The sequence below is a fragment of the Eurosta solidaginis genome, chromosome 3 (assembly GCF_040869045.1).
Source record: "Eurosta solidaginis isolate ZX-2024a chromosome 3, ASM4086904v1, whole genome shotgun sequence".
Lineage (NCBI taxonomy): Eukaryota > Metazoa > Arthropoda > Insecta > Diptera > Tephritidae > Eurosta > Eurosta solidaginis.
In genome coordinates, this window is record NC_090321.1 from 237,990,156 (window position 1) to 238,005,268 (window position 15,113).

The window sequence follows — 15,113 nt, forward strand, 5'->3', positions numbered from 1 at the left end:
TAAGCACGTTGTTTATTAAAAAAGGAGTGAGTACCAAGTAGACGTGAAATTTGACGAGTAAACATACAGGTGCACGTCTGAAATAGGTTACAGTCCGGCAACGAACCGATTACACATAAGTAATATCGATAATTTCTCGATGCTTAATCTAAAACTCTTTGATAACAAACCTAAAACTCTTAGTCTAAAAATCGATTTAATTTTATGTTTAATTATTTTAATTTTGTTAATTAATTAGTTATTTATTCCCGTTTTTAGTTTAATAACTTTTTCCTTTCTTTACTTAATTTAACAATTTTTTATTTATTTTTGCTCAATTTATTTAATTTAACTTTTTGTTAAATTTTTTTTACTTTAGTTTAATATTAAATAAATTAGTTTCGTTTTATCTTTATTATATTTAATTTAATTTTATTTTTTATATTATTTTATTTCATATATATAATTTTATTTATTTATTTTTTTTATTTTATTTTACTTCATTTTATTTAAATTTATTTTATTTTATTTAGTTATTTTTTCCCGTTTTTAATTTAATTTTTTTTTCGTTTCTTTACTTAATTTAACAATTTTTTTTTTATTTTTGCTCAATTTATTTAATTTAACTTTTTTGTAAATTTTTTTTTTTTTTACTTTAGTTTAATATTAAATAAATTAGTTTCGTTTTATCTTTATTATATTTAATTTAGTTTTATTTTTTATATTATTTTATTTCATATATATTATTTTATTTATTTATTTTTTTTATTTTATTTTATTTTAATTTTATTTTATTTTATTTTATTTTATTTTATCTTATTTCATATCATTTTTATTCATTCTATATACTTTATTTTATTTAATTTTTAAATTTTATTTAGTTTGATCTATTCTTATATTATTTTAGTCAATTTATTGGCTTTCTTTGTTTCCACTAATTCACATAAATCTAACCAAATACACATACATACGTTAAAATAAACAATGCCCTCAAAAGAAACTAATTACAACTTAAACCTTTATACATAAGTAGTAAAAATACAGTAGTAAAAATAAAAATAATGGAAGAGAAGCTCGGCCTTAGATCTCTTCGGAGGTTATCGCGCCTTACATTTATTTTTTTTATTTTAATAAAAATAACGCATTTGGTCACGTTTCCCCTGTCTCTTCCATCAAAGCATCCGTCTATACATCTGTTCGAGCACTTGCATGCACAGAAATTGCATACATGATAAGTCTGACTTAAGTTGCTGTGTGATTCCGCTCATATGAACTCTACCATGTATCTTTATCCAACATCAGACTACAGCCACTACGACTATAATAACGGACTCAATCTTTATTACTCCGTAGATAATACCAGTACCACACACTAAGCCTGCATTTACATTATACATATACCCCAATATAGCATACCTCTTACAAAGACTACGCTTATGCTTACATTCAGGATTCACCCATACCGTAAGTAAAGATGTTTACACATCAAAAACCTACCAATTTCACGCAAGCATATCCGTATATCCTGAAAAGCGAGCTACATACGCGTGTTAGAAAATAATAATTTAATTTCGCGAAATACAATTAAAACTGCCACTGATATTTTCGTGTGCGCTGCTGTATGAATACCGACATAATTGATGTGCGCTTTTTACTACAATATACATTTTAGTACGGCAGTCACTTGTAAAAGACGGCTCAAAAAATTACATATTATCATATGACATGAAGTTCTTTCTTGAAAGATATTTAATAAAATAAATAACTAAATCTCCGCCTTCGCTATCTTAAGACGTTTCAAATTTCAACTATAAAATCCTCGTTATATCGCCTACCATATCTCGCATACGCGATATCTTACGCTAAAAATACAACACAAAATCATATGCCCGTAAATCACCGAAAGTAGCGCCGTTTTCAATCATTTTAGTGCATTGAAGTGTCCCTAATCAATTTTTATGCTTCATCGCTTACAGAGATTCACTTAAATGAAAATAAAAAGTTGTAGCAAATAAACCAAATTAAATATCATAAAACAATATGTCAGAGAATCAGTAATCTTGAAATTCAGTGCTGAAAAATGAGACAAAAATAAAAGAAATTTATAAAAAAGTTGAACTTTGTGAAAGAAAGCCGAACAAACAAAGCTGCTGGTCGGTAAACAGTAAACGAAAAATCCCTTATTATTTTACCAGCAATGTATTTTTTAAAATTTCTTTACAAAGAAAATGAAATATATCTTTTTTTTCAAGTAATCATTCAACTTATCACTGTCGGTGGCAGTAAAGCCGACAGCTATTTGCGTTGGTGTACGCGTGTGTGCTGCATATAAGTTTTCTTTTGATTGCTGTGAAATTCAATGGTAGCGCTGTCAAATTGACTGACAAGCGCTCGAAGGCTTTTTGCGCTTCATTAAACAAAATTTTTTTTCTCTTTATAAGTAAATAAACAAAATTGTACGCTTTTCGCAGTCTTTCAAAAAGCCTTGTGTGTAAGTGTATGTAATTAAAATTTTAAATGAAACAGCGTGGTGGGTAAGGTTAGGTTAGTATGAACTGGCCGATCCGTCATAAGTCAACATGATTCTCTTTTCAATTAAAATAGGTTACTCCTTAGGTTATAAGACTTATGCACGATCTTTGACACTTGGTCATTCATGCGCAACAGTCGTCGTCCCTTAATTTCGCTCCCATGTATCATGGAAGCCAATATAGATATATATTACTCCCAATGCCTATCCTTTTCAGGGATTGTTTACACTCTAACACACTTTAAGATACTGCGCTAGGCGAGATTATTACCTTAATTGCTACTTGGTTGTCAATGTAAAAGTCTACGCGATTGCAGTTTAAGTTATTGTCTTTCAGTGCTTCTACTGCTTTGGTGATGGCTATTATTTGCGCCTGAAAAATGCTACAGTTATCAGCAACTTGTATGCTGTGTTTTGTTTTTCCAGATCCGCTTAGTATACTGGAGACCCTTCCACTACTTTGAAGCCATTTGTTTACACGCGTAACGCCTAGTCCGTGGTTTGGGCATCATTGGGCCTACCATCCACCTCTATTGTGACTTTAAAACCCCCTTCGAATCACGTTTTTTGTTTGTGTTGTAATTGATGACGCTATATTAATATGGCAATATAGTCTACGCTCTTGTTGCTCCGAACACTGAGGCTCATTGTAGTTGTTAAGGCTATGTTGTTTGCCTCCAAGTCTACAGGTTGAATGTTCAGAATGGTGTACAATGCAGCTGTCGGGTTGTTTTTAGGGATCCCCTAACGCTAAGAATTAAAAGCCTGCATACCCCCGCTAATTTTTTTAGGTAGGTTCTTCTTCATGTGGCTGCCCAACAAACAAGGACTCCTTAGTATAAAAAATGCTTTACAATCGCTGTAAATACCCAATTAAAGAAATAGGGCGATAAACGGCACGTTCACCCCGGCATTCTTTACATGCATTCTCTTCCACGTTTCGCTTCCACGATAACTTTTTGTCCTAAACGATTCTTATATATATTGTGCAAGGTTACTCCAGAAGCGTTACCTCTCCAGCTTAAGCGTGGTCCCATCTGGGATATTGTACTTCTTAATAGACAAGACCGTATTCGTCTTCCTCGCGTAAACGGTCAAACCGATATTAAATGCCCAGGTATGTTTATCCTGAAGCGCCCGATCCAGCAAAGATCTAATTGGAAAGCATTTACGGGTCACTCATCAAACCACCTGAGTAGTTCGTTGATGACCAGCATCCACAGAGAAGATGATAACACCCCGCTCTGAAGCGCGCTGCCGTTCACTGATTTCGTTGCTTTTTACAATCCCCATTGTAAAGTTTTCTTCCTTAAATTTAACATTGAGCCAATCTATCTGATTATGTCTGGTTGTACTTCAATACTCCCAAGGCATACTTTTTATATTCCAGGGCTTTGACTTTGCTTATCACCTCTCTATGCAGTGCATTGTCTACCAAATTGCCTTTTGGTGTACGCATATTATAGTGTGGAGAGCACTTTTTCATCCAAGTTGGACTTTATGTAAAAATCTATAAGCATCTCAAACATTTTGAGGAAAAATGATGTTCAGCTAATGGGCCTGCAGTCTATGCATACATACATATGACCGATATTTCTCGCCTTTGGTAGGAAAGCTACGCGAACAGTTCTCTAAGAGTTCCGTACATGATTAAGTTTTCAAGTTTTTATGCACCCATTCAAAATTATTTTAAGCCATTCTATGACCGCTCTACTCGATGGCTGGGAATATACCATCGGTCACCAAGCCCGGCACTATCCGCTCCACGATCGAAGTGCAGGTGAAAGTACAGGTTTGTTTCGAAAAGCGACTTAAGTAACTCCTCACTATTACTTGACAATTCCCCGTTCTCTTTTTTTATTAGTCCCTGGACTATGTTTCCCCTTGTTAAGACTTTCCTTAATTGCGCTGTTTTGCTGGTGTACTCGATGTTAGCATAAAAATTTTTCAATGAGACACCCTTCACCCTGGCAATTTTACGCTTGTAGATTCTTAACGTCCCAATGCGCTTCGCGAACTTTGCCAGCTTAAATATTTTTTTACTTGCCTTCTAAGAAGACTCAGCTCATTGCTCCACCATGGCGTTTGTGCCTTTTCGCTTAGTCTTCTTTGAAGACAAGCTCTGTTATTCGCAAAAATAAGCGTCTTTGTTGAGAAATTATTGAAATCCTCCACATTATCAATATGTTATTATTGGTAAAAATTAAAATTCAATTTATTTAATATAGAAATCCACTACACTATGGATGTTTGGTTACATCTCGAGCCCATATTTTGGGGAAAAAAATTTAAAAACAGTTTTTGCTAACGCTTTGATATTTATGTATCCTTATTAAATATTTACATGCTATGTCTTTTTGTCTCAATGGCAGCAACAATTTGAGTTAAGTCAATAAATTAAAAAGTAAATAAATATATTAAAGAGGAATGCTCAACATTTCATATTAAATAGCTTAATCCATAAGTAAGCGAATTCTTATACTTCAATACTTACTACATAGCTCCCACCAGCAAAATATTTCTCCATCCATACAAAGGCAAATTTCACACGGATCTGGTCTTGGCACCTGTAAAATAAATATTATTTATACAAAATTAATTATAAAAAAATTAATAATAAAATATGTTCTGAAAAAATCTCTAGTTAGAGTTTCATAATAGAAGCGATCACCTAATCTTTTATGCAGGGAAAATGCGAGACTTTCACCCAAGGTACCAGTCTCGGAATACAAGTTTAATTAATATCCTGGTACAAAGTGGATTCAAAGCGGGACAGTTGGTAGCCAAACTTGTAACAGCAGCGCTTAAACCTGTGCTATACGAATTTAAATTAATTACTCAACGGCAGCGATTATTTCAGTCCCAGCTATGATTACACCAGTTAGGAACGCTTTCAGAAGGTCATCAAAGGGGACAAATGCCATTTCATGTGACACCATACTATGAAAAGTGTCAGTTGAAAGCACTGCAAGTGGACAGAGTTCAAACCAGTGTCATCCGATAGTTCGAAACTAGTTTACTTCGCTAAGGGCTGTTTCTGAAAAAAGGCATCAGTACCAAGTAAAATTAGAATTTCATAGTACAAACAGCTTACGAAGTTTCAGTAATGTGATTGAAGTGATGTATTACTTAACCAATTACTTAATACTTTCCAATTCCAATTTTTTAGCGGCAGCTGCCCTCCATATATCATTACTGCGAGATGTTTGGTTTTCCAAATCTTGGTGTACGATAATACCCCCTTTTCATAAAATAGTTCTATTTAATTCAGATTGGTCCACATTTCATCAAAATCGACCAAAGTAACTAATATAATCCCGACCTGATGGAAAAAAATAATAATGCTGGAACCTTCCACAAAGTTTTTAAAAGTATACAAAAGCAGTCCAAAATGATTCGAAACATTCCCAAACAAAATACCGAAATGGTTCCGCAAAAATAAATCAGTCTTGACGTAATGGCAAAATGCTCACAGAAGCGGTTTTTGATAAGGTCCCGAAATGGATGGAAAAAATTGTTAAAAAAGTTCAGAAGGAAATTTCCAAATGTTGACGTAATTATTTCACAGCAATGGCAAAACGATCTCAAACTACTACCAGAATGACCCCGAAAACAATCCCGATTGGTCCCGAAATTATACCAAAAAAATCTACTACTGCTCACAAAATGACAACGAAACTGTACCGAAACGATAACGAAATGGTCCTGCAAAGAACAACAAGTCTTGAAGTAATAAAAAATGGTCACAAAAGCAATCCCGATAATCTTTTCATAACCTCGCAGCGGCTGGAAAAATTTCTTGAGAAATTTGCAAAAGAAATTACGAAATGTTGCCGAAATTATATCAAATCAATGGCAAAGCAATCTTAAAATAATACCAGAATGATCCCGGAAACAATCTGAAGTTGTCCAAAAATTATATCAAAAATATTTTCTGGTGCTCACAAAATTGTTCCGTCACATATCGGGAAGTCTATCATGAAGTAGTTTCAAAGATATCTGGATAATATTATGACAGTAACCCGAACCAATACCGAAAAACATTCATTACTTCAAGGAACAAATGCTAAATAAACAGAGAATCAGACAAGCTGTAATACATGGTTTACAAATTCTTTGAACGTTTTGTTCCTCATATTCATTGAAATTTGTTTGTACCCAAACAAAGACATTGTTTGCTCTTCTCGTGCCAATTGAGCTACTCCCATTTATGATTGGTCCTTTCTTAGCCAACTATCTGTAAGATTCTTCGACAGCTTATAGAGATTTCAGAACCAACATTGAAGTGAAAACCGGATATAAATTAGACATTAATTTGCAGTTGCCATCTTTCGAAAAACTACTTTCCCTCATATTCCAGTTCAGTTGCAAATTTTATCAGTTCACAGTTTTGAAGTTGCCGAGGTGATAATATAATGATTAATGATTTTTCGCTGAGTGCTTATTATTCAACCTCTTATTCGAACCAAATTCATTTGATTTTAACCCAATGGTTTAGCAAAGGCTTACGTTACAAATGTGAGTCGCCTAATGTGTGGTGAAACCAATAACACTAAATCAATTCGATAGCCGAATAATGCAAGGGAAGTAACACAATCAGAAAGTATTGCAACGACTTTGTAGCGTAAATAATAAAAAACATTAATCTTAAATATAACAGAAATGGACTGACTGACTTTTATTTTAAATAAGTATTTTTGAAGAGCTAATTGAAAGATTTCGTTTTTTCTAAAGAAAGTTACAGTCCAACACGTTAAATTGTATCGATAGGATAGGATAGGTTAGGTGGTAGCTGCCCTGATAAGGATAGCTCACTTGGACGACACGAAGGTCCGTTGTGATACCACATACACCAAAAATAACGGTGACCTAGATCCAGCTACTTAGAGAATCGTTGGGTAGCAACGATAAAGCTCCGAATGATACCGATCTCAACTTTGGATATATCCTCGGGAGATCCAAGTGAGTCGCGACCGAAGTACTTTCGCCTAATTCTGGCAAAAGCTGGACAATCAAGCATAAAGTGATTTGGTGATTCCACCTCATCATCCTCCATACAGCTGCAGCAGGATGGAGTTTCCAGTATATTGAGACGTACCGCATGGATACCCATGGGACAGTGCCCTGTCAAAACCCCAATGACCATTGATAGGTGAGCCTTAGTGAACCCAATTATTTCAGCAGACCTCCTGCCATCCACTTTCGGCCAGAAAGATCTTGCTACCCTGCAAGACGTGGTATCCGCCCAACGTTTGCTGAGCTGATTGGAGGCCCAGCTATGGAGGAGCAATCCACAGGTGGCCAGCGGGATCCCGAAGTCCCTACAGCCATCTTCATCCAGTTCAGTTGTACCGATGCGGGCTAAGAGATCCGCTTGACAGTTACCCGGGATATCACTATGGCTCGGGACCCAGATAATCTTAATTGTAAAATAATTCGATGCAATCGCAAGCGAGGTCAGGCACTCCCAGACCACCCTCGATCGCACTGTAGTTGAGCTCAAGGCCTTGATAGCCGATTGGCTATCAGAGTAGATGTTAAATTCCCTAACCGTGGTAGCACTGGATAGCATTCCATCCACCGCATCCTTAATCGCGGCAATTTCCGCTTGGAATACACTGCAGTGATCAGCCAACTTAAACTTGCTGCTTAAATTTAGCTCTTGACAAAAGACCCCCCCACCAACCTTTCCATCCAGCTTTGACCCATCCGTGAACAAGTTAACCGGTCCCATGCCCCAGATAATTCCTCTTCCCCAATCATCTCTCTCTGGAATAAATGGGGTGAAGGTTGTATAGGGAGCTGTTATCGGCATACAGTAGTCCGTTCTGTCCGGGATGAAGTCGAAACTGGTAAGAAGGCTAGAGTGTCCGCGGTCAGAAAGTCTATATCCCATATCACGAAGCCTGACCAACGACCTTGCCGCGGCCGCCTTTCCCGCAATATCTACTGGGTATATGTTCAGCATGACGTTCAGTGCCAAGGTAGGCGTTGTTCTGAGAGCGCCACTGATACCGATCAGCGCCGTCCGTTGCACTGACACTAACATTTTGGAGGTGCTCGCCGTGTCCAGTGCTTTCCACCAGACCAGCACCCCATATAGCAGAATCGGTTTGACCACCATCTCATAAAGCCAGTGTACTATTCTTGGCGAGAGTCCCCATCTCTTTCCGATAGCTCCTCTGCAGCAGTACAAGGCAATGGCGGCCTTCCTGGCCCGATCTTCCACATTGGGTCTCCAGGACAGTTTCTTGTCCAAAACAATCCCCAAATATTTAACCCTATCAGAAAGTACCAACGGTACCCCTCCAATCGAGGGAGTTCTGAAATCGGGCACCTTATATCTTCTTGTGAAAAGGACCAATTCCGTTTTTCCCGGGTTGACCGCCAATCCACATGAATCAGCCCACCTAGCCACAGTATCCAGGTAGCCCTGAAGAACATCGCGCAGGGCGCCCAGAAATTTGCCTCTGACTAGGATAGCGAGGTCATCTGCATAGGCAACCACCCGACAACCATTGGCTTCCAGCTCCACAAGAAGCTCGTTGACTACCACAACCCAGAGGAGAGGAGATAGGACACCCCCCTGTGGCGTGCCCCTGCACACCTTCCTCTTAATTATGGCCCCTCCCCACTCCGCTGCGACAATTCTGCCGCATAGAAGTTTGCTAATAATTGTATCGATTATTTCTTTCTAAAATTTAAGACTATGGTTTTTAAGATATGGATTGTATAATTATTTTTAAATCTAGTGCTAGAATTGTCTGCCATCAGGTTTAACAACCTATCAAAAGGGAGTCTTCTCCCCAATTGGAAGGAAAGGTAATCGCAAAACTTCCATCTATTTAGAAAAAAATGTGGAGTTTTATCTATACGATTACTAACGAAAACAGATTCTAAGGGTTTTCTCCCTTGAAATAAAGACTTTAGAAGCTGGTTTTTTTACATAGTGCAACAAAACTAGAACTATTTTAAATGAAACGGACTTCGCAAAAATCACTTTCTTTAAAAAATGTACAACTGCGCCGTCAGAGAAAAAAAAAAGCTTCAATACTCCATCATTAGAGTTGGGATTTTAGCGGGTATTTACCATGTTTATGGGTAAATACCAGGAAAATACCCGGAAATTCCTTTTTTGCATCTTTTTTGGGTATTTAAAAATCATTTGAATCGAGGCTGCTTGGAATTACAATTCAGCAATTAAATTTATACGTCATCTATAATATAAAAATAAGTCGGGTTTTCTTTCCGGACGCTATAACTCCAGAACGCACGAACCGATTTCCACGGCTTTAGATTCCTTGGAAAGGTCTCGGGCTCCGTGAGGTTTGTAGCAAAGAAAATTCAGGATCGACGCACAGGGTCTCGAGATATAGGCCAAAACGTGGACCCGGATACCCCCAGAAGGTGTTTATAGAATATGGATATCAAATGAAAGCTGTTGATGAGTGCTTTAGTAGAGGGTAATTTGTACCTCTGGGTGACTAGGGTCTCGAGGTATAGGCCAAAACGTGGACCCGGATACCCCTGGAATGTGTTTATAGAATATGGATATCAAATAAAAGGTCTGATGAGTTATTTAGTAGAGGGTAATTTTCATACCTCTTTGTGACTAAGGTCTCGAGATATAAGCCAAAACGTGAATCAGGGTAACACTAGGATGAGTTTTTACATTATGGTTATCAAATGTGTGTATATTATGGATATCAAATGAAAGCTGTTGCTGAGAGCTTTAAAGCAATTTTCATTGGAATATTCGATTTAGCCGCATCAACCTGGCAAAACTGATAAATATGCATGCGAAGCCGAAATAAAGACATGAATTAATAATACCCGCAGACCTATTTACGTACTTCCTATTCGATTTGTCTGACATTTTGTATATAAATTTGCCTATATTAGTATTTAGGATCCTTTTTTCCGGGAAGTAGACCAGAGACGAACTGGGACTGGGACTAGGACTGGTTCTGAGACTGAGACTCGGACTGGTACTGGGACTGAGACTCGGAATGGGACTGGAACAAAATACATACCACCCCCTGGGACTGCCAATGAGACATGAAGAAGAATGAGAAAAACTTGAGAGAAGAGAAAAGAGAGAAGGAGACTGAGAAAGAGATAGAATGAGACGAAGATGGAGATAGATGAGGCGAAAAATACGGAGGGAGGAGTGAATACAAAGATTAGGAAAAAGTGTAGAGGGGCGAGGGCAGAGTTAGACGGAAAAAGCTTATTAAAATATATGCAGATAGACCAAATTTAAGGCAAAACAATGTCTGCCGGATCTGTTTGTTTTAAATAAAAAAATTTTCGTTTTGATTTTAAACATACAACCCAGCAAACACTCGGAGTCAACAACTAGTCTGAAAGGAGTCCAAACTTGGGATCCTTTGCACTCGTTATGAACTAATTTATGAGCCTGAAGCGAATGCTATATGCTCATATTTTGCCTCTAACATAAGTCTTATACAGACCTCCTTCCGATATTATATATGAGCCTTATTGGAGTCATATACTGCTAATTTCGAGTTTTTTAATGACACTACTTCAGGGATTTTAGGAAGAATTTTTGACAGATATCCGAAGCGGAAAACATAGGGGAGAAAATTGTTGTGATTAAACTTCCATGAGGATAAGATAGAAATGAAATAAGTATTAGTTGAATGAATTATTTATTCAGAATAAATTGTAGCAAAAAAATTTCTGAGTTTTTATTCCGGAGCTGCCTAGTTTACTTATGTTAATATTTTTCGTGTGTTCCTAACTTCATCAAATTGCAGCCATAGAAAGCTCCAAGGTGATAGCATTTTTGAAGCTGATATTTTTCGGACCTGTACTGTAAGAACTGTAAGAGAATGTTTGTAGAGTACACATATTTACGCCATCAAAGCTATCCGTCGAACATGCTCACGGCGCTCATAATTTAAGAATCCGAAACGAGTACAAAATAAGTGGGCAATGTAGGAATCAGAAAAGCGTCGAAACACGTAGGAGGGTAAAAGAAAATTTAATTTTTGCCTTTTTTTTAACGGCTTAAAAGCTCCTTCCCTGTCATCAAAAATTATCATTTATCAACTATTTATGTTCGTCACAGCGAGTTTGGAACAAATTTTGAAACTTTGTTATGACAATTTTTCATTTTAATACAAAATTAATTACATTTGTACATTATTGTTACCCGCTCATGGACGCTTCTCGACATTTTTAATGTGACCGCAAAGCTGCCACGCTCTGTCAAGGTGTGTCGAACTATATATGACCCCAATAAGTGCTGGCGATGCCTAATAAATAGACCATATAGGTGTCAGATAATCAGAGTTTATTAGAGTTAAAAATGATGCCGAAGAGTTCCAGTAGAGTATAATATGAGCTGTTTAAACGCCTTTTAAGACTTATGTCGGACTCTTATTTAGGCTCAAATGATATACGTTAATAGGCTCATATAGGACGACCATTGCAAGAAGGAAATACATTGGTTTCCGCCTCCCAAATGAGCACATATCGACTGTAAACGCTCCAATTTAGATATTTTTGCGAGTCTTTTTTGAATTAAAATGTTTACTGGGTAAATTTAAATTTTTGCAACGGATGCATTATTGGCTAAATATTTTTGAAAAACGCTGGATTACAGATTAAAACTAATTAAATCAATAGCGTAATAGATAACTGCCCACCAATATAGGATAAATTGGGTACATTTTGGATTGAATTTGTGTGTGTGTTTCCCATATTTTCCAAAAGATTATTTTTACCATTCTTTTGGGTAAATATTTGGGTATTTTTACCATATATAACCAATTTACCGGGTATTTACCATTTCGGTATTTACCATTTGGGTATTTACCCCTTTCCCATCTCTATCCATCATTTGTCCTTCTATATTTTTTTTACACTAGAAGTGAAAATTGGCGATTAAATATTTAACAACATGCAACACGTAGAAACTTACTAATGCCACCGAAAAAAATAAAAACAAAATAGAAAATATATGACAGCAGAAATATTGGAATTTTTAAGTGTTAGTATGGAATGTAACTAATCTTATAAGGGCTGACATTTCATAGGAACCCAAGCTTAAAATCTGCAAGATCTTGCGCATATGGCTGAAGGACAACGTGTGACCAGTTCTAAATATAAATTCATATAGAAAACCATGAAACTGGAAAAATACTATGGTTACTGTGTGGAAAAATTGCTGCTGTATAGTTCAATTTAGCAGGAATTAAATTTTTTTATGTTAAAAGTTTCTTTCAACAAAACCTACCAACGAAAAAGAGAAAAAACCTACGCTTCATACGAAGATTAATTAATTTCACGTAAAATGTATTCAAACCGCAAATAGTTCTGAAATAATTTATTATATATTGTATTTGTTGGTGTGTGTATGATTGTTTGGGTGCCATTAAAACTCGTCATTTGCCAAAGGCAAAATTTATTTTTTCACCTGAAAATTTATGTGTAATATGGGAATCTCACAAGTACGGAAAAACTACGTTTATCGTTAATAAAATAACAACAACGTTTAAGGCAAACCTAAGAGCGGGTCAATGAGCTGGCAAGTGAAGTAAGTACCTTTAGAAAGTTGAGCACACAAAATGCCGGTAGGGACAGCATGACAAAGCCTTACCAAGTTAGATATTTATATCTACATATTTTGCTACATACATAAAACACTCAAACTTGCCCTACAAAAATTCTATGCGCACCTGAGAGTATGGTGTATATAAATATAGATGTGTTTGTATGTATATGTGTTAGAGCAAAGCCCAGACAATGAATTATGGGGCCACTATTCGTCGTCTGACATATGCCACAAAAGCTCACGTCCAAAGTGAAGTGGCCGCCGACCATACTAACCTTCAAACAAACAAGAATAGCACACATTTTCCACTACTTTGAACTTTTCTACCTTACAACTTAACAACGTGTCACTGATACTAACTAAACTCATATTTGGGTTGTGTGTTTGTGTGTTTATCTTAGTTAGTGTAAATACTTTACTCTGGCTTACCTTTTGACCGTGTGTATATTTGTGTCCATTGTTATGACACGATGCCGCACGTTCATGCGGTTGCAAATCATCTACATCCGCATCTGTGTCCGACTCGATGTCATCGTCCATTTCGGTATTAGTCATGGTATTGCTCACACCTCCACCGCCAACAGCAACGTTTACATGACTGTCAGCACTTTCATCGTAATGTTCGGTAGATTTCTCTGACTTTAACATTTGTTCCGAAAGTAGACGTGTATCATATTTAGCTTCTGATTGCTCCGTATCCAAGTCATATGAGAGTTGGTCATGATCCTCGAAATATTCGAATGATGTAGCAATAGCTGTAAGACAGGTTAAAGAAAAAAGAAAACAGCATGTTTGTGAGTAATGCGAGTAGAATGACTGATAAGTAAAAACAAGAAATATGTTTGCTATGGAAAATGTTGAAAAATTTCGTGTCTTGGGTTTATTTTTATTGACAGTGACGCAATAACGCCAGACGGGAGAAGTTATTAGTACAACAACAAAAATTTGACGGCCCTAATAATGTGGCAATGATTTTTAAAGTAGTAGAGAGGGAACATGTTGGGAACTATTTTGTCGCTTTTTTACTATCTAGATAATGTAATATGCGACAAAAACCGAAACCCATTATATCTCCACGTTGGAAACTAGGACAGAATAGAGAAAACAAAGAAGGTTGGAAGAAAAATAAATAAAGTTGAAGGGAAGTCGGAAAAGTAACGAGAACAAGAGAAAGCTGGACAGTGGGATAAAAGTAAGAGTAATGGTAATGGTTTGAGACAAAGTAGTAAAAAGAAGTTAATAGGAACATTAACAAGTAAGGAAGGTTAAGTTCGGGTGCAACCGAACATTACATACTCAGTTGAGAGCTATGGTGACAACATAAGGGAAAATAACCATGTAGGAAAATGAACCGAGGGAAACCCTGGAATGTGTTTGTATGACATGTGTATCAAATGAAAGGCATTAAAGAGTATTTTATGAGGGAGTGGGCCATAGTTCTATAGGTGGACACCATTTAGGGATATAGCCATAAAGGTGGATCAGGTTTGACTCTAGAATGCGTTTGTACGATATGGGTATCAAATTATAGGTATTAATGAGGGTTTTAAAAGGGAGTGGTGGTTGTTGTATAGGTGGCCGCCTTTTCGAGATATCGCCATAAAGGTGGACCAGGGGTGACTCTATAATGCGTTTGTACGATATGGGTATTAAATGAAAGGTGTTAATGAGTATTTTAAAAGGGAGTTATCCTCAGTTCCATAAGTGGACGCCGTTTCGAGATATCGCCACAAAGGTGGATCAGGGGTGACCCCAGAATTTGTTTGTACAATATGGGCATCAAACGAATGGTGTTAATGAGTATTTTAAAAGGGAGTGGGCCTTAGTTCTCTAGGTGGGCGCCGTTTCGAAATATCGCCATAAAGGTGGACCAGGGGTGACTCTAGAATGTGTTTGTACGATATGGGTATCAAATTAGGGGTATTAATGAGGGTTTTAAAAGGGAGTGGTGGTTGTTGTATAGGTGGTCGCCTTTTCGAGATATCGCCATAAAGGTAGACCAGGGGTGACTCTAGAATGCGT

At 36.7% G+C, this 15,113-nt stretch overlaps 1 protein-coding gene across 5 annotated transcripts in view; it reads right to left on the minus strand.

The window, feature by feature from the left end:
* The window catches only part of LOC137245263 (uncharacterized), a 275,054-nt gene that overhangs the window by 186,325 nt on the left and 73,616 nt on the right, over positions 1 to 15,113 (minus strand). For all 5 annotated transcript variants that reach the window (XM_067775629.1, XM_067775625.1, XM_067775628.1 and 2 more), the window contains exons 3-4: positions 13,521 to 13,846; positions 5,004 to 5,076 (exon numbers count right to left, since the gene is read on the minus strand). In XM_067775629.1, coding sequence (XP_067631730.1) covers positions 5,004 to 5,076; positions 13,521 to 13,846 — 399 coding nt within the window. The remainder of the gene's footprint in view (positions 1 to 5,003; positions 5,077 to 13,520; positions 13,847 to 15,113) is intronic.